The 20362-nt window shown below is 51.7% G+C and overlaps 1 protein-coding gene across 1 annotated transcript in view; it reads right to left on the reverse strand.

Moving 5' to 3' along the window:
• Nucleotides 1–20362, reverse strand: part of LOC147663691 (zinc finger MYM-type protein 2-like) — a 578556-nt gene that overhangs the window by 243679 nt on the left and 314515 nt on the right. Inside the window, exon 8 of the mRNA XM_086950262.1 lies at nucleotides 14318–14434. Coding sequence (XP_086806388.1) covers nucleotides 14318–14434 — 117 coding nt within the window. The remainder of the gene's footprint in view (nucleotides 1–14317; nucleotides 14435–20362) is intronic.

Genomic DNA, 20362 nt, shown 5'->3' on the forward strand with positions numbered 1-20362 from the left:
ATTCTGACCCTTCCCTATGAGCAGGGAGGTCTGGGCGCGCCGGACCTCTAACAATATTATCGAATAGCCCAGGCATCTCATCTGCATACGTGGATTCATGGTAATCCCGGTATACCGCATGTAAAATTGGAACGGCTGTTTGCAGAACCGGTCCCACTCCCGGCCACGATTTGTCACCCGGTGGACCGTAGAACTGGGGTGCTCGACTCCATCAGAGCTACGAATCATGCATGGCATGAATTGCTTAGAAAGCAAGACGGTGAGAGACTATACTCTCCCCTCATGTCTTTGGAGTGGGCTGCGTGGATACCCCCTCTGGCGGAGACAGGGGTAGTGAAGGCTCTACAGGAGCTGGGCATTACCAAGCTGGGAGATCTGTTCCTTGACGGCACAATGAAAACTCTCCCCCAGGTCTTGCAATCACTGTCAGGGAAGTCGCTGCTACATAGCTTCCAGTACCATAGGGTACGCAGTGCCCCGCTGGAACTGCTCGGTCCGGAGCTGGCTGAACCTCCGGAGGTACCGGAACTCACCTATGTTATTAAGAACCCGGCCTCGGGTAAACTGGTGTCCAGACTTAAGTAAATGGGGGACCGCCATGGGTGTGGACTACAGTCTAGGGCGAGAGCGGCTTGGCAGGTAGATCTCCAGACGCAGATCACTGACGAGATGTGGAGTTATTGTTGCAACAGGACCAGAAAAATATCTTTGAATAGCAGGTACAGGCTCATTCACTTCAAGTACTTGCAGCGTGTATATTACACCCCGGAGAGACTGCATAGGTATGGTCTGAGAGGATCCGCGGAGTGCGAACGCTGTCATCTCCTGAGTGCGGACTTCCTGCATAAGGCTTGGTCCTGCCCAGGAATACAGAGATTCTGGACGGAGGTATTCTCCGAATTCGGCCGGATTCTAGCGATGGACGTCCCGCCTGACCCGGCCATGGCACTGCTTGGTTACTCCAAACCACTGCCGGTGGCGTTGCGGAGACTGGCCGACTTAGCCCTGCTGACTGCCAAACGTATGGTAGTGGTGTGTTGGATGAGGGGGCCGATACCGACAAAAAAAAGATGGGAGACGGACTTACTATACTGCTGTACACAGTCTGAGACATACAGCGAACTGCTTCCTCCCAGGAATCGCCCCAAGGATTTCTGGGGTCTGTACAGGGCCTATCTGGATACTCGAGATTGCGCAGACTCGGGATCTGACCTGGAGAACGCAGGGGAAGAGGGAACTCTAGACGGGGTTGCGGATCACCTGGGGTGCGATGCTGCAGGCGTTTAGGGACGCCCCGGGTGTGTGGCGCTGACTCTGGACACGGGCTGCCTGGTGATATGCAACCGGAGGGACTCCTTGTCGGGACACAAGTTATACTTAGTGGTGGGGGGGATGTGTCACTCGGGGGCCCGGTCCCAACTCTAACAATCGTAGATACTTGGACTGCAGTGATTGCGCCCCCGACACACAGGTGTTGTACGAGACGGTAGCACACACAAGGATAGCAGGCACACGTTGGGTTGGGGGGAGGCTGTTGGGATGGGGGGTGGGTAGGTTGAACTGTTTCTGAAACTGCACTATTTCTAGCAAATCAACCAGGGAGGTCGGACGTCATAGCATGGGCGGGGGAAGGTTCCCCCTCATGGACACACAGTGGAGTAGTGGGGAGTCCTTGATGTGACCTCATTGTATGCTTTGCATTCCTATTTGTCCCTCCATCACCCGATTTGCCGCCAGGCCTCTGGGATGCTGGCATGTAGGCTGTGTAAGATATGACCCAACTAAAATGGTGTGACAATTTGGATTGCTGCCGGCCTCCGGGTTGTAGGCGATAAGAGCTGTGTGAAAATTGGATGTACAATAAAGTATAAAGTTAATAAAAAAAAAACTTTCATAGATTCCCATGCTTTTGTATCATTCCCCGTCATCGGAATAGGAGTCTCGGTAACAACAAGCATTGGAAATGCAATAGGTCTCGCACCATTAGTTAGTGCTTTTAGAATTGTTTATGGGTTTTTTTTGTAAATGTTTAGTATTTTTGTTTCCTGTAGCCAATGCTAAAGTATTACAAATAAAAAAAGCCATAAACATTTCTAAAAGCTCTAACTGAAATGGTCTGAGAACTATTGCACTGTGTGAGGGTGAGGGTGAGTGAGGGTGAGTGAGGGTGAGGGTGAGTGAGGGTGAGTGAGGGTGAGTGAGGGTGAGTGAGGGTGAGTGAGGGTGAGTGAGGGTGAGTGAGGGTGAGTGAGGGTGAGTGAGGGTGAGTGAGGGTGAGTGAGGGTGAGTGAGGGTGAGTGAGGGTGAGTGAGGGTGAGTGAGGGTGAGTGAGTGAGGGTGAGTGAGTGAGTGAGGGTGAGTGAGTGAGTGAGGGTGAGTGAGTGAGTGAGGGTGAGTGAGTGAGTGAGGGTGAGTGAGTGAGTGAGGGTGAGTGAGTGAGGGTGAGTGAGGGTGAGTGAGTGAGGGTGAGTGAGTGAGGGTGAGTGAGTGAGGGTGAGTGAGTGAGGGTGAGTGAGTGAGGGTGAGTGAGTGAGGGTGAGTGAGTGAGGGTGAGTGAGTGAGTGAGGGTGAGTGAGTGAGTGAGGGTGAGTGAGTGAGTGAGGGTGAGTGAGTGAGGGTGAGTGAGGGTGAGTGAGTGAGGGTGAGTGAGTGAGGGTGAGTGAGTGAGGGTGAGTGAGTGAGGGTGAGTGAGTGAGGGTGAGTGAGTGAGGGTGAGTGAGTGAGGGTGAGTGAGTGAGGGTGAGTGAGTGAGGGTGAGTGAGTGAGGGTGAGTGAGTGAGGGTGAGTGAGTGAGGGTGAGTGAGTGAGGGTGAGTGAGGGTGAGTGAGGGTGAGAGGGTGAGAGGGTGAGAGGGTGAGAGGGTGAGAGGGTGAGTGAGGGTGAGGGGTTGAGGGTGAGTGAGGGTGAGGGGTTGAGGGTGAGTGAGGGTGAGGGGTTGAGGGTGAGTGAGGGTGAGGGGTTGAGGGTGAGTGAGGGTGAGGGGTTGAGGGTGAGTGAGGGTGAGGGGTTGAGGGTGAGTGAGGGTGAGGGGTTGAGGGTGAGTGAGGGGTTGAGGGTGAGTGAGGGTGAGGGGTTGAGGGTGAGTGAGGGTGAGGGGTTGAGGGTGAGTGAGGGTGAGGGGTTGAGGGTGAGTGAGGGTGAGGGGTTGAGGGTGAGTGAGGGTGAGTGGGGGTGAGTGAGGGTGAGTGAGGGTGAGTGGGGGTGAGTGGGGGTGAGTGGGGGTGAGTGGGGGTGAGCGAGGGTGAGCGAGGGTGAGCGAGGGTGAGTGAGGGTGAGTGAGGGTGAGTGAGGGTGAGTGAGGGTGAGTGAGGGTGAGTGAGGGTGAGTGAGGGTGAGTGAGGGTGAGGGGTTGAGGGTGAGTGAGGGTGAGTGAGGGTGAGTGAGGGTGAGTGGGGGTGAGTGAGGGTGAGTGAGGGTGAGTGGGGGTGAGTGGGGGTGAGTGGGGGTGAGCGAGGGTGAGCGAGGGTGAGTGAGGGTGAGTGAGGGTGAGTGAGGGTGAGTGAGGGTGAGTGAGGGTGAGTGAGGGTGAGTGGGTGAGGGGTTGAGGGTGAGTGAGGGTGAGTGAGGGTGAGTGAGGGTGAGTGAGGGTGAGTGAGGTTGAGGGTGAGGGTGAGGTGTTGAGGGTGAGTGAGGGTGAGTGAGGGTGAGGGTGAGGGTGAGTGAGGGTGAGGGTGAGTGAGGGTGAGGGTGAGGGTGAGTGAGGGTGAGGGTGAGTGAGGGTGAGGGTGAATGAGGGTGAGGGTTTTTGGGTGAGTGAGGGTGAGGGGGAGTAGTTGAGGCTGAGTGAGGGTGAGTGAGAGTGAGGGTGAGTGAGGGGTTGAGGGTGAGGGGTTGAGGGTGAGTGAGTGAGGGTGAGTGAGGGTGAGTGAGGGTGAGGGGTTGAGGGTGAGTGAGGGGTTGAGGGTGAGTGAGGGGTTGAGGGTGAGTGAGGGGTTGAGGGTGAGTGAGGGGTTGAGGGTGAGTGAGGGTTTGAGGGTGAGGGGTTGAGGGTGAGGGAGGGTGAGTGAGGGTGGGTGAGGGTGAGGGGTTGAGGGGGAGGGGTCGAGGGGGAGGGGTCGAGGGGGAGGGGTCGAGGGGGAGGGGTTGAGGGTGAGGGGTTGAGGGTGAGTGAGGGTGAGGGGTGAGTGAGGGTGAGGGGTTGAGGGTGGGTGAGTGTGGGTGAGTGAGGGTGAGGGTTTGAGGGTGAGGGGTTGAGGGTGAGTGAGTGAGGGTGAGGGGTTGAGGGTGAGTGAGGTTGAGGGTGGTTGAGTGAGGATGAGTGAGGATGAGTGAGGGTGAGTGAGGGGTTGAGTGAGGGGTTGAGGGTGAGTGAGGGTGAGTGAGGGTGAGTGAGGGTGAGTGAGGGGTTGAGGGTGAGTGAGGATGAGTGAGAGTGAGGGTGAGTGAGGGGTTGAGGGTGAGGGTTTGAGGGTGAGGGAGTGAGGGTGAGGGTGGGTGAGTGTGAGTGTGAGTGTGAGGGTGAGTGTGAGTGTGAGTGTGAGTGTGAGGGTGAGGGTGAGGGTGAGGGTGAGGGTGAGGGTGAGGGTGAGGGTGAGGGTGAGTGAGGGTGAGTGAGGGTGAGGGTGAATGAGGGTGAGGGTGAGGGTGAGAGTGAGGGTGAGTGAGTGAGGGTGAGTGAGGGTGAGTGAGGGTGAGTGAGGGTGAGTGAGGGTGAGTGAGGGTGAGTGAGGGTGAGTGAGGGTGAGTGAGGGTGAGTGAGGGTGAGGGGTTGAGGGTGAGTGAGGATGAGTGAGAGTGAGGGTGAGTGAGGGGTTGAGGGTGAGTGAGGGGTTGAGGGTGAGTGATGGTCAGGGTGAGTGAGGGTGAGGGTGGGTGAGGGGTTGAGGGTGAGTGAGGGTGAGTTTGAGGGGTGGTGAGTGAGGGTGAGGGAGGGTGAGGGGTTGAGGGTGAGTGAGGGTGAGTGAGGGTGAGGGGTTGAGGGTGAGGGGTTGAGGGTGAGGGGTTGAGGGTGAGGGGTTGAGGGTGAGGGGTTGAGGGTGAGGGGTTGAGGGTGAGTGAGTGAAGGTGAGGGGTTGAGGGTGAGTGAGGGTGAGGGGTTGAGGGTGAGTGAGGGTGAGTGAGGGTGAGGGGTTGAGGGTGAGGGGTTGAGGGTGAGGGGTTGAGGGGTTGAGGGTGAGGGGTTGAGGGTGAGGGGTTGAGGGTGAGGGGTTGAGGGTGAGGGGTTGAGGGTGAGTGAGGGTGAGGGGTTGAGGGGGAGGGGTTGAGGGTGAGTGAGGGTGAGGGGTTGAGGGTGAGTGAGGGGTTGAGGGTGAGTGAGGGTGAGGGCGAGTGAGGGTGAGGGGTTGAGGGTGAGGGGTTGAGGGTGAGTGAGTGAGGGTGAGTGAGTGAGGGTGAGTGAGGGTGAGGGGTTGAGGGGGAGGGGTTGAGGGTGAGTGAGGGTGAGGGTGAGGGGTTGAGGGTGAGTGAGGGTGAGGGCGAGTGAGGGTGAGGGGTTGAGGGTGAGGGGTTGAGGGTGAGTGAGTGAGGGTGAGTGAGGGTGAGTGAGGGTGAGGGGTTGAGGGGGAGGGGTTGAGGGTGAGTGAGGGTGAGGGGTTGAGGGTGAGTGAGGGTGAGGGGTTGAGGGTGAGTGAGGGTGAGGGGTTGAGGGTGAGTGAGGGTGAGGGGTTGAGGGTGAGTGAGGGTGAGGGGTTGAGGGTGAGTGAGGGTGAGGGTGAGGGTGAGTGAGGGTGAGGGGTTGAGGGTGAGTGAGGGTGAGTGAGGGTGAGGGTGAGGGTGAGTGAGAGTGAGTGTTGTGAGAGGGTGATGAGGCCTGGTTGTTGTGAGAGAGGGGTGATGAGTCCTGGTTGTTTTGAGGTACAGCTGATGAGGCCTGGTTGTTGTGAAGTATCTGACTTTCTTGTGAAGACAAGTGCGTCATAAGCTTAAACGAGAGCCTTGCATTCTCTGTTCCCGATCCTTGCACCCATGCATGGCTCGGGTCTCAGGGCAGCTACCAGGAGTTCTAACAGCTCTCATCAGGTTTCTACAGCTAGTTCCCCGGCTTTGTGGGCTGGGCATGAATAGTGGGCAAGAAACAGCTAATTATAGAAGGGCCGCTTTTGAATAAATGAATTAATAAACCTTTACACCGCAGATATTCAAAGGTCAAGCCACTGATGAGTTGTGATGTTTTGTTTTGTAAGAGGTGTTAAGCTGACTTGCAGGCGCTGGAGAGAATTCACACGGCAATTTGCCCGCCTCCGTTTCAGTTGCAGCCTGTTTATGAGATCAGCAGCAAGGTTTTGGTTGGTTAATCACAGGAACCCTCAAGAGGTGTAGAATTAAATGTTAAACCTGAGGTAGGATGGGGCCTTCCCACGGCTGCATTTATCCACAGTCCGGCTTCCAGGAAGAGGTGAGGTGAGTGGCACACGTCTGTCTCGTACCCGGGGAGATGCAGCTTTTCCTTGGGTTGGTGAGCCTGCGGGGGCTCTCGTAAGTCAGGCTGCCCTGTTTGCCTCTGGAGAAAGACAAGCCCTAGCTCGTCTGCAGCGAAAGTGGGGGTGCTGGCTTGTGGCCATGACAGACGGTACACTGAAAGGCAGAGTGGAGGACGGCCTCTGAATTCCAGCATGCCCTGACGTGTCGGCGGGGACAGAAGTGTATGCAGCCCCTCCTCCCCCCAAGCTCAAGGCTGGCAGCCTGAAGGAAGAGACAGCTGGAGCGGTGGGTTATGTGAGGAATCTTTCACTCGAGTGTGCCGGGTCAGAGGCCTACCTCTAGGGTCAGTGAGCAGAGCCTTGTGTAATGTGTGCACCTGCAAACAAACCAGGACAGGCACAAGCGCTAATACACACAGCCCTGTACACACAACGAGTAACGGCTTGAGGAGGTGAGGGAAGGGAGAGGAGGGAGGAGGGAGGAGAAATGCGTCTCGGCCGGAGCAGGGGGCGGAGCAGGGAGAGCGGGCTTAGAAATGTACTTGGGGAGAAAAAAAATAAGCGAGAGAGAAAGCAGGGTAACCTGACCCAGGAGGGGGGAGGAGGGAGGAGGGAGGAGAAATGCGTCTCGGCCGGAGCAGGGGGCGGAGCAGGGAGAGCGGGCTTAGAAATGTACTTGGGGAGAAAAAAAATAAGCGAGAGAGAAAGCAGGGTAACCTGACCCAGGAGGGGGGAGGAGGGAGGAGAAATGCGTCTCGGCCGGAGCAGGGGGCGGAGCAGGGAGAGCGGGCTTAGAAATGTACTTCACACGGCCGGCCGGTCGTGAAACTGAAAGCATGGCCGGCCGGCCGTGAAAGCCTTTGATGCCGCAGGGGGTGGAGCGGCACCAGCTGGGAGAGTAGGCAAGGCAGGCGGCTGGGGGCATGTGCACGCGCTTTTAAGCTCAATGCGCATGCGCATTGAGCTTAAATTTCTCGTGCACTGCAAGGAATCGCCACGATTCCTTGCAAGTTGGTTAAAGAGTGGATAAGCCACCATAGTCTCGCTTGCTCGATGCGCATGCGCATCGACAGGCGAGACCTAAAAAATACCATAGCAGTAGGTACAAAATAGAAAGAAAAAGGCCTAGGCCTCAATCCCTTTTGTAGCATATCACCCTCTTTTTGTAAAAGAGACCAAACTTAGGCATCAGCCAATCAGAAATGCCTCACCCCTTAGAACCCTCCTGAAGGAACCTCAGAGCCTCAGATGTTCGTAGCCGTTGTGTACCAGTCACCATATCAGTTGTAGGCTGAGCTTTCCTCTGGGAGGTGGGTGGGCGCATGGGAATCTATGAAAGTTACCAATACTGGGGAACCAAAGTTACAGGTGAGTAACTTATTTTCTTGCCCCAGTATTGGAACTTTCATAGATTCCCATGCTTTTGTATCAGAGTAGCAAGCAGTTAGCAATAAAAAAAACACACTTTGTGACATAAAACTATTGCAATAGCCAACATGACAAAGATACAAAATGTGTAACAACGGAAGGTGGGATAGAAAGGAACGCTCACCAATTATTGGAAGAGATTCCTCAGGACAGCCTGTCCCACTGCCGCATCATCTTGTTGTAAGGACTCCAAGCAGTAATGCTTAGTAAAGGTGTGAACGCTGCTCCAGGTAGCAGCTCTGCAAAGGTCTTTAATCTGTACCCCCGCAAAGAGGGCCGTTGAAGATGCGCCAGATCTTGTGGAATGTGCCCGAATCCTGCCAGTCAGAGGTTTTCCTGCCGCAGTGTGGCAATGCAGAATTGCACTTGTGATTCATCTTGAAATCCCCTGTTTGGATAGCGGGAGGCCTTTGCTTGGACCCCCAAAGGCAACAAACAATTGAGAGGATTTCCGAAATCCCTTAGTACGTTCCAAGTAGAATTTCAAGAATCGTTGTACATCCAAAGAATGCAGTGTCTTTTCCGCTGGTGTAGCCGGTTGAGGAAAGAACGCCTTCTGAATAACTGGCTCGTTTAAGCGGAAGTCCGAGGGTTCCTTGGGCATGAACCTAGGGTTAGTTCTCAAGATTAAAGTGTTCCTTTTAAAGTGTAGGAAAGGCTCCTGGATAGTAAAAGCCTGCAACTCTCCAACACGTCTAGCCGATGTGAGAGCGAGGAGGAGAGCCAATTTCCATGTATGTATGTAAATGTATTGCGACTTATATAGCGCATGTATCACCCGAAGGCATCAAGGCGCTTGCCTTGGGAACCCGTCCTGGCTTTTCCCTGTGAGATAACCCCTACTGGGCATCCCCAAGGTGAAAGCCAGGCATCCCGCAGCGGGTGGGCCACCGTAGTGGAGATTAAGCAAGCTATTGCCCAGAGTTGCAGCGTGGGACCCCATGATTAGAGTAGGCACCGAGGCGAGAATTATCGAGTCCGTGGACATTTTTGGGCTCATGACTCTGCCGCGTCGGGAATTGAACCCTGGTCCCGGGCCAGACCTCTGCATCAGGGTCTGCCGCTCTAATCAGTGAGCCACACTCCTCCACAAAAGGAACTTCATGTCAGAACGATGAATTGGTTCGAATGGGCCTTTCATAAGCTGAGAAAGGACTAGATTTAGATGCCAAGTAGGTGGCGGAGGCCTCACTGGCGGATAGACTCTGAACAAGCCCTTAAGAAACTGTTTGGCAATCCTGGAAGACCACAAGGAAGGCCCAGACCCTGACCTTCTGTATCTCGAAATGGCCGCCAAATGAACCTTAATTGATGAATGGGCTAGTCCTGACTTAGCCAGGGACAGCAGATAAGGTAGGAGCTGATGAGGCTTGGAAGCAAACGGGTCAATCTTTTCTCTCCTACACCAGAAACAAAATCTTTTCCATTTAAGACAGTAAGTCCTGTTCGTTGAAGGAGCCCTTGCCTGGAAGAGGACCTCCTTAATTTCGCTTGTGATGGGGAGATTTATAAACTCTCGCTGCTCAGGAGCCATGCTGTCAGGTGTAATGACTGTGGATCTGGGTGCAAAACTTGTCCTTCGGACATTGTGAGGAGATCTGGTATATAACCCTCAATGGAAGAGGAGGAGGAGGAGCAGCAACAGATGGAGTTCCGTGTACCAGAACTTTCTCTGCCAAGCAGGGGCTATCAAGATCATCTTGCACGGCTCCACCTTGATCTTCCTGATGAGCCGCGGGATCAGAGGAATGGGGGGGAAGGCGTAGACAAATGTCCTTGACCAGGCTATCGAAAGCGCATTCCCCAGTGACCCTCGATGGTGAAATCTACTTGCGTAAGACCGGCCTTTCTTGTTGGTCGGTGTGGCAAAGAGATCCGCCTCCGGTCTGCCCCACTGACTGAAGACCTCTTCCAGAACTCGCTGGTTCAATCCCCACTCGTGGCTGACTGAGGATGACCTGCTCAGTCTGTCGGCGTCCTCGTTTAGAACTCATGGCAAGTGTTCCGCCTTTAGCGATATTCCCTGAAGGATCGCCCATCCCCAGATCTGTTGAGCTTCTTGTGACAATGGACGAGATCTGGTTCCTCCTTCCTTGTTCACGTAGTGCATGGCCGTGGTGTTGTCCGTCCCGATAAGCACTTGCGAACCTCCCAAGCGGGGAAGAAAGGCTTGCAGAGCCAGTCTTATTGTCCTTCGTTCCAAAAGGTTGATGTGGAGTCGTTGTTCCTGAGGAGACCAATGACCGCTGACATGTAGGTCTTGCATCACTGCTCCCCAACCCTCCACTGACGCATCCGTTGTTACTACTTGAGGAGACGGGTCGTTTACGAAGGATAGACCTTAGGACAAGTTGTCTTGATCTGCCCACCATAGGGCCGCTTCCTTCATCATTGGAGTGACGGTCACCTTGTCCTCGAATGATCCGTGAATATGCTTCCATTGGTTGTCTAGTTGCTCCTGTAGAGGACGCATTCTCAGTCTGCAGTGAGGAATCAGGGGAATACATGATGAAATTACCCCCAGCGGAGATTTGTAGCGGCGTACTGAAAGACACCTTCTTTCTTGTAAGTCCCGAGCCAAGGTCTATAGTTTCTCCTTCCTTTCCAGAGTAGGGAAGGCTTTCGAGAGCTTTGAATCCAGGATGTCTCCCAGGAAACTAGCCTTTCTGGACGGGACCAGGGATGACTTTTCTTTGTTTAGAGTGAGTCCCAGATTCTGAAACAAATTTGTACAAGCCTGAACAGCGTCCAGCGCTGCGTCCCTGGACGAGGCCTTCAGCAACCAGTCGTCCAAGTAGGGGAAGACCTGAAAATGGTTTCTTCGCAGAAATGCTCCTACTGGCGCCAGCACCTTTGTAAAAATCCTCGGGGCTGAGCGGAGTCCAAAGGGTAAAACCCTGAATTGAAAGTGGCTCTTGGCTACTGGGAATCGTAGAAACATTCTGTGTGCTGGGTAAATCGGGACATGGAAGTACGTGTCCTCGAGATAGAGCATGGCCATGAAATCCCCAGGGATGATGAACCTCAAGATGTCTTGGAGAGAGACCTTCCGGAAGGACAGGGAGATGAGATCGGTGTTGAGCTCCCTGAGATCTAAAATGGGGCGCCATTTCTCCAGCGTCTTCCTTACCAGGAAGAACCTGGAATAGAATCCTTGTCCCTTTTGATTTGAGGGGACCGGCTCTATCGCTCCCTTCCGGAGCATCTGTTGGACTTCGAGCCGCAGGTGTTTCGATGGAATGGCTGCCGGGGGCTTGGGTGGTGGGACTTGCGTAAATTCCAAGGTATGTCCTTTCCAAATGATGTTGACAACCCAACGGTCCGATGTTATCCTGGACCAGTTCTGAAGGTATTTGGTTATCCTGCCTCCAACTGATTATTTCTTGGAGGAGGGTCCAGTAGGAAGAGCCAGGAGGCCGCTATTGGCGCTTGGACGAATCCCGTCCTCGTCCAGCCTGTTTCCCCTTATTGTAAGGCCTGGAGTAGTTAGAAGATTGGCCTGGTCTCTGTTGATAAGGCTGACGGTATTGCTGAGAACGTGAGCCCGTGGATGAATAGCACTGCTGTATATAGGATCCCCTGTAGTTATTACCTCTGCCTCTGGAACCCTTAAAAGGAGACTTGCGGTATTGAAGGGTACCCAAGGATCTGGCAGTTTCCATATCCTTTTTGATTTCCTGAAGAGTGTCATCGATCAGTTTTCCAAATAATGCCTCCCCATCAAAGGGAAGATCCAGGACTTTGTTTTGAATCTCCGGTCGAAACCAAGTAGCCTTCAGCCACCCCTGGCGACGAAGGACTGCTGCCCCAGCCAAGGAACGAAACGCTGTCGTTGCAATGTCCATGGCACAGTCAATGATCTCCATTGACGTCGCTTCTCCCTCCTGCAAGATCTTTTTTGCCTCTGATGTTGACTCTGGAGGTAGCTGGTCTAGGAACGGAGCAACATCACACCAAAGTTGGCGGTCGTATCTACCCAAGATCGCCAGGGCATTGTCAGCTCGCACCAGAAGACTCGCCATCGATGAGAATCTTTTCCCAGCATTATCCAATCCCGCCCTTCCTTGTCCGGAGGAGTTAAGGGAGCAGAGGGGTTACGGGATTTCCTCTGCGCTGCTTGTGAAATAACGGAGTCTGGTTTGGGATGGCCCGTTAAGGCCGCCGGTCCATCGTCAGGTGCTCTGTATTTCTTATCCAGACGCGGTAGCACAGGGACCACCGTCGCTGAGTTCTTCATAGCCTTCAGGCCTTCCTTCCACAGATTATCTACAATAGGAATGGACCTTGTTGTCTTCCTGAAGGGTTCCTTGAAGTCGTACAAGAAACAATCCGTAGACACCGCAGGCATGGCCAATTTGAACCTGCCAGCTGCTCTTTCCATCAGCTGATGGAAACCTCCTATGTCCACTGGCGGGGAATCTACTGGAATCGGAACTGGAGATGAAGGATCCGGAATGATGTATTCATCCCATTGAGTTGTATGTACAGAGTCATGATCCGAATTTTGATCCTCATCCGAGGAATCATCATGGGCATCTGCCGGCCCGGAAGGATCCTGTGGAAAAGATGTCTGAGGCTGAGGGGATACCTGAGCAGCTAATCCAGGAATAGCCGTTGAGGCATAAACCAAGGCAGGCGTAGCAGGCGCCTCCGGAACCAGAATTGGCCTAATAGCCTTAGATTTGTAGTCCTGCAGCATCTTATGCAGGTCCTGAAGGAAAGAAGATGGTACTGTAACCATATCCTGCCCAGAATAATGTTGTGACTGGGCCGCCTGATGATGTCCACCATCCTCCTGGTCATATCCCCCTACAGAGTCCGTCTCCTGACATTTGACCAGAAGTTGAGAGAGACCATAGCTATACGAGTCCTGGTCATCCTCATCCGACTCCCCTTCCTCAAAGAGCAAAGCTGGTGGCAAGGGGGCCACTCTCCTAGGAGATGTCATCTCCGGCGTAATTCTTGTCACTGAAATTGTAATTCTTTTTTCAGAGGACAATACCGTTGACTGTTCCGTCGACGACGGTTGCACACACGTCGACGAGATTGGTGTCGTCGATGTCGTCGACGATGAAACTGTCGTTGCTGTAAAGTCGGCGTCGTCAATGTTCTCGTCGACGACACCAATGTCGTTGTCGAAGACGTAGTCATTATCGTCGGCGACACTAACTCTCGTCGTCGATGCTGTGGTACTAGTCAACGACGAGGCGGCCGCAAACCTCCCGTCGGCGCTGATGAACCTGCCGTCGATGCTTCCTTCTTAGACGACGATCCCTTCGTCGACGAATCCCCCCGTCGACGAGCTCGTCGACGAAACCAATTTTGGCTTCAATTTCCATCGTCGACGGAAACTCCGCCATCGATGCCTTTGTCGTCGAGGACTTAGAACTCCTCTCAGAAAACTGGGAATAGGGTTTCTTGAAGGCTGAGTCAGTCTTCTCACCCTTGGAAGGCGTAGCTGGTCCTACCCTCACCTTTTCACCTCGGTGAGGAGATTTGCTGGGACCCCGGCTCTCAGACTCACTGGGGGTCTTTTTTGAGACCATAGAAGGACGCTCCACAGAAGGAGAAGGGGAACCCCTACCCCTCTTCACGGACCTTCTTGAGGAAGATGCCAATGCCGTATCCTCACGGTCACTAGAGAATCCTTCCTGGATTTCAAGTTCTGGAGCCATGTCAGAAGCCTACCCTCACGGTCCCGGAGGGTCTTGGTTGAAAAGACGCGACAGATTTTTCAGTCTGCAGCCTTGTGGTCAGAATAGAGGCAATTGATGCAATCCTTCTGCTTATCCTCCACAAAAAGCTTTTTCTTGCCACAGGTGAAACATGGCTTGAAAAGGGCCTTCTTCTCCTTGTCAGACATCCTGGAAGACAGCTTACAATTCTGAAGTGAATCTGTAAAGAATCTGAAGAAAAAACCTTGAAGAAACTCTTACAAGAGTAGAAGTTGAGCAGAGCTCAAAGGAGACTCCCTAAGCACAACCTGCAGTAGAAAATCTGAGGCTCTGAGGTTCCTTCAGGGGGGTTCTAAGGGGTGAGGCACTTCTGATTGGCTGATGCCTAAGTTCGGTCTCTTTTACAAAAAGAGGGTGATATGCTACAAACGGGAATGAGGCCTAGGGCTTTTTCTTTTTCTTTTGTACCTACTGCTATGGTATTTTTGTTACAGAGACTCCATTCCGACGGCGGGGAATGATACAAAAACATGGGAATCTATCAAAGTTCCAATACTGGGGCAAGTGCATTTCTAAACGTACCATACTTCGCAGTGTATATCTTTGATCATGCAAGAAAGCTGTAATACCCACTGGTTTGATGGTGGTAGAAATGGGTTTAGGCCTACTGCTCATGTGGCTTGTTTCAGAAGACCTCTTGAAGTCTCAAAATACACAGAATATAAAAAAATTACATACAAATCCATATTGGTTATGAGGTTTTAGGTATAGATACAAACTATTTAAAGCAGTAAAGGAGTGACAGCATCAAAGTTATGGCAAAGGGTTTAAACATATTAAAGTTCTAAACCTTACCTCCCATTCCAATACTTCTGGTTTTGAAGAAAAAGTGCTCTTGCAATAATTGCATTTGAGTTGAATATCACTCGGGGGCAGAAACTGGCCATTAGCAGAAGACTGCACGCTAAGAGTCTAAAAGAAAATTAGAAAAATTATTTGTGACAACGTTTACCTTCATGAACGTTTTCTCACCATGGTATATTTTCATCACAACTGTATACTTCCAATTTTATCATCATTAAAAGCGAGACATAGATTTGGACTATACTGCAGTTATCTATGCATATCATTACTAGGGCCTTTAAGAATTCTATCTTGGTAAGCATTACCCCAGAGTAGACACTGGTGATTGATGTCCACCTCTATCAATTCATCTTTTTTATGTTGATACAACTTCAGTTTTTGCAACAGGTGATGCAGAGGCCACAGAGGGGGTTTGAACCCTCCTAGAAAACTACCAGAGTTTTAAGGTGTCAAGTCCTGAAGTCTTTCCTGGCCTTTAAAAAAAGTGTTGCCTATGGCTTCCAATTATCTTGGTCTTTATCCACCACACTTCCCCATCAGCATGGAAGCCAAAAAAGTGTAATGTCAGGAAACATCTATATAATATGTTGGTGTAATTAAAGTTTTAGTCCAGTGAAACTTAGTGAGGATGAAAGTCACCCAAGGACAGAGGAGTCTGCAGGTACACTTACGATCTGTTTAAAACACACGTTCCATCAATCAACACCTTACAAAAATCTTCTGTCTTGTTGATGTTTGTCAGAAAAAACATTGCAATGAATCAGACCGGGATCTATACGTGTCAATTAAAGCTGGTGCTCTGGCTACATTCATGTCGGTAACAGATGTGCCACACTTCTTACTTAATAAAGAATCCCGGCGCCTACTTTGTTTTTCAGGAGGAACTGTATATCTTGGAGAAGTAGAGTTATATTCTCTTTCTACAAAAAGAATCATGGAATCCGGTTGTGGATCTGCCCTTAATGGAAGAGGATCCTGATCCACAGCCTTGTTTTTCTTCTGCAGTCTTGCTGAAGCTCTTTTGGTTAACCCTAGTTTCAAGAAGAGTTCGATGACTGGTTCCCAAAATCCCAGTCACAAGAGAAAACAATGGCATCATTGTGAAACATTGATTTAAAACATTTCACAGAAGTAGATGTTGAACTGTGGCCACGGGTTCATTCGGTCATCAATACTTCATTAAAGGTGATGATGTTAATAGATGATAACCTAGAATGTGTTAAATCAGTCACAGAATACCTTCCTTAAATTGAAGAGGAAGCAGAAGATACTAAGCACGATTCACTGTGTATGGTGTCTGTGATGAAACAAATGTCTATAGTGGATGGAATGGGATCTGTGACTTTCCTTCCAGGCACTGTGTCACTTACAACTCCAGTCTAGTGTCAGAGGTTGCTTCAGGAGCTCTCAAATTGGCTTTCTTTTCAAAAACATAATTGGCTTTTCTAGAGAACGTTGTATATTTTTATTGTTTAAAGTGCTCTGCAATGCCACCATTGGGCAAGGTAATTCAATGGTGACTATTATCAATGAAGATTCTGTGCATTTCCTGGTTTATCTTCTACCTGAGCAAGAGGTTAATGACTTTTGGCAATGAACAGGGGTATATGAAGTCACCAAGGGTAGGTCACTAAGGGTTCTCCTTTGTTATGTTCAAACAGCAAAGTACTGCATTTATTTCCAATGTTCCTTGTGTTTTAGAATGTCATGTGCCATGCCAGAGGCTGCTAGCAAGTTTCACCGGAGTTAGACTCCTCAGTGTGCCAGACTTGCAAGCATTAAGAACAAAAGCACTGCATAGGCTCTGTGATAATAACTTGAAATTAACAGTTATTTCACTTTCTACTGCACGCCCTGTATATTTTAAGCGGTTCGTAATATTATACAGTATGCAACCTCAGGAAAATTAGGGGTGCACAGTTGCACCACACTAGTTTACCTGTCAGCGAATGTGGTGCATATTATAAGTGGGATTGAAACTAATCAGAGTCAAAACAGGACCCCTTCTTATCAGCAGACATCTTTATTCACAAAGGCATGCAACAAAGCTGCCCGCTATCGCTGTTATTGTTCTCACTAGCTATCAAACCGTTGCTTTTTAAGTTATGTCATCGGGGAGCACCTGGGGTATTACAATAGGTTAAGGACTACATGTCATCTCATTAAACACAGACAATATGTTGCAGTACCTGTGAGACATATGCTATGTTCCCACCACAACTGATTTCACTCACATAATTTGCAAACATATCAGGCCTACGGGTCAATTGGGCCAAGTCTTGCAGAGTTCCCGTTCCTCTGGCATCAGCCAACCCTGACTTGAGGATTCAAAAGACACGACTGAACTAGCAGCAACATACTTAAGTACCTGGGCATACAGGTATATCACACCAAGTCGGATCTATTTGATGGTAACATCACAAAAGCAGTGACAATACTACATGCGCAGATGGCATTTTGGCATACACCACCATTAGCGGTCATGGGGAGGGCGTCTTTACTTAATGGTAGTTTTACCCAGTCTCCTTTTCTTGTTCATCAATCTTCCCCTCTATATTCTAGCTGCATTCTTTCTGAAATTGGAACAAAAGGTCCAAGACTTTATCTGGAACAGTCAAGATGCAGAGTCGCCCTAACAAAGGTCTGCGTCCCCACTAACAATAGAGGCTTAGCAACCCCACAGTTTGAACAATATTTGGCTGCTCAAATGCAACGGATTGCGAAGTGGCTGTTGGGTCGTTATTTATTTGACTCTTGCCACGTCCTGACCTGGATGCCCCTTGTTCGGAATAACACACGTATCTCATCCTTGCATGAAAATGCGATCACCAGAACCACTCTTAATAGAAGTGCCACATAGGTGCTATTGTAGGTGCTTACTGTAGGAAGCTGGCTCTGTATGTACTATGCCAAAATGAGGTATAGTGTGCACAGAGTCCAGTCCCTGAGAGACGACCCAGCTTGGCGCCGGATCCTCTTGCTCATCGGCTCTTTTTCCACCACGGGATAGTCAGAGCTGGTACACGGAGAGACGGGGGCACACTGTCTGGGCTGCGGAGCCCGTGAGGCCGGCACACCTACAGGACGGATAAGTACTACAGGCCGGGCGCAACATGGTTCGGAAGGGCCAGAGAAACGTGGAGGGCCCGGGGGAGCCGACAGGACCCGGCCCGCAGACAGGCTGGAGCGAGCGGGGGCGGACCTGGCATGGCTGACCAAATGATGTCAAGTACTCAACAGCCGGACAAGCTGGACCTTAAACACCAGGAAATCCGAGACTCCCGACAAGCGCTGGAACAACAATTGGGGACCCTCACCACTAACTTATCCCTCCTAAAAGCTGACCACCGCAAGCTGGCGGACAAAGTCAAGGACCACGGGCTAACACTCACAGACCTTGCACCTACGGTGGCGGATCATAGCAAGTCTATCCATGACATACAGGGTCAGGTCGCTGCGCTGATGGAAAGAGTCGAGGACGTGGAAGGACGTAATCGAAGAAATAATATAAGGGTGATCGGCCTGCCAGAAAAATGTGAGGAACCGCGAGCTGAAGAGTTCATGGAGCAGTGGTTCAGAGAACACATAGCGACGGAGGGACTCTCCCCATACTTCTGTGTGGAAAGGGCGCACAGGATCCCGACTGGACAGCCTCGGCCGGGGCGCCCTCCGCGCCCGCTCATTGTCCGCATCCTCAATTACCGTGACAGTGATGTCCTCCTGAGGAAAGCTCGTGAGAAATCCAACATTCATTTTGAGAATCAGAGGGTGTCGCTCTACCCGGACTATACGAACATGGTACAAAAACAGCGGGCCTCCTACATGGAGGTGAAGAAGAAACTGACAAGCGCAAAGCTGAAATACGCATTACTCTTCCCCGCCCGTTTGAAAGTTATCCACAGGAAGAAATCACACTTTTTCGAGAGCCCTACGGACGCTGAGGTGTGGCTAGAGGTGATGGGCTTGGACGGCAGTCAGGAGGCGTCCCAGGAGGCGGAAGCGAGAACGTCGGAGAGGAGTCCGGGAGATAGCCGCCGCTCATCTAGATCAGGAAAGGGGATTGCTGGGCACGGCCCGTCGCGGAACCATAAGAAGGAAGGCCAACTAGAAGCTCTCTCGCTCGCCGGCACCTTCAGGGAGGACTCAGCAAAAATAGCCACGGACTCTGACGATAACACGGTGCATTCAGACTCCGAAAACAGTGTGCTGCTTTTTCCTACAATCACACCTAGAGCCGCTGACGACCTCATGGACAGCTGACCTGTCGGGCAACATCCCGAACCAACACCTCTGCAGATGTCATTGCACTGTATCCTTTTCTGCTGTAATTGGCGCTCCTGGTGCCTGCCTACGTTTGGGTAGCTATGTATGGGGGAGGCGGGTGATGCACGTGATGAGAAGACAATGACTCATTCCCCAATGTACATCACATCCCCTGGAATTTACACTGCACTGGGTACCTCGGGGCAAGGCTTGAGGTCGCTTATTGACAACCCCACAAGCACTGTCTGTATATCACACTGAACCTTTCTTTTATGCATCAAGTGCCCGGCCGGGCCACTGTTGAGCCGGTGGAGACCGGAACTGGTAACAAAATGAACACATGTGTGCTGGACCATGTCCTGGGTTGCATATACGCCCCAAACTACGACCAGGAATCGTTCCTGCAGAGGGTCGGGAGGGCACTCTCCCCGTGGGCAGATATTCCCTGGGTACTTGGGGGGGACTGGAACGATGTACTGGATCTGACCCTGGATAGATCACACCCACCCCTACAGGCCGGCAGCGCTACTAAGCTTACTGACATTTTCAGGGCATGGGTGGAGGGCTGGAGACTGGGTGATGCTTGGCGAGAGGTACACCCCACACACAAAGAATATTCCTTCTACTCCCCCGTACACGACTTACGCACACGTATCGTCCGATTCCTGTGCTCTCATGCGCTGATTTCACAGATAAGAGCCCAGAATACTTAGCGAAGACCTTCTCGGATCATAGGCCTCTAACATGCACTCATCTCCTGGGGCAGAGTCCCGACCCCAGTACCTACATGGCAACTCAACCCACAGCACTTGGAGGACGGACCATTCAAAGCAACCCTTTCAGAGGCCCCAACACATTACTGGAAGGTTAATTGGGATACTGCCTCCTCCAAGTTGGTGGTCTGGGATGCGATGAAAGTGGTATTGAGGTGATCCACCGGAAATTGTGCGAGGTGGAGGACCGACAAATGGGGCTTGAGCGGGAGGCAGCTGAGGACCCGGGGAAAAAAACAGGCTCTACAGGAACAACATATTCTACATGCAGAGACGCTAGAAACTCTGCACACCCTTGATTATAAGGCCTATTTACAAAGACAACACACGGAGGCGGACCGTTCCGGTGCGCTGCTAGCCCGATTAGTGCGAGACCGGCCAGACACCCCAATCCTTACTCAAGTCCGTAACCGAGCGGGCGACCTAGTAGACACACAATCTAACATCAACCGTGCATTCCATGACCACTTACAGGCTCTATATGACCGAACTGGGACGGAAGATCCTACACGAATAACTGATTTCATGCGGGACCTCCCCTTCCCCCACATGACAGCGGAGATACAAAAATCGGTTGAGGGACCCATTACCCAACACGAAATATGCGCTGCGATCAAACACTTAAACAAGACACCGGGCATGGATGGACTCCAGGTGGAGTTCTATTCAACTTACGCTGACACATTGGTACCGGTTCTGGAACGAATGTACAAGGAAGCCTTCGAGGAGGGCCGTCTACCACACACAACCATGCAGGCCATAGTGATTTCTATCCCTAAACCGGGTAGGGACATCCTGAAGCTAGCAAATTATAGGCCTCTATCCATGCTGGCCACGGAATATAAAACCCTGAGCAAAGCTATTGCCCTACGTGTCCAGCCCCACCTGACTGCACTCATACACTGCGACCAGTGTGGGTTCCTCCCGGGGCGCAGTACCTCCCTCAACACGAGATGCCTGCACGCTATGACAGCGTCACCGGCTGAGCTGGCACAGGCCG

This window comes from Lissotriton vulgaris, unplaced genomic scaffold (assembly GCF_964263255.1).
Source record: "Lissotriton vulgaris unplaced genomic scaffold, aLisVul1.2 SCAFFOLD_1159, whole genome shotgun sequence".
NCBI lineage: Eukaryota > Metazoa > Chordata > Amphibia > Caudata > Salamandridae > Lissotriton > Lissotriton vulgaris.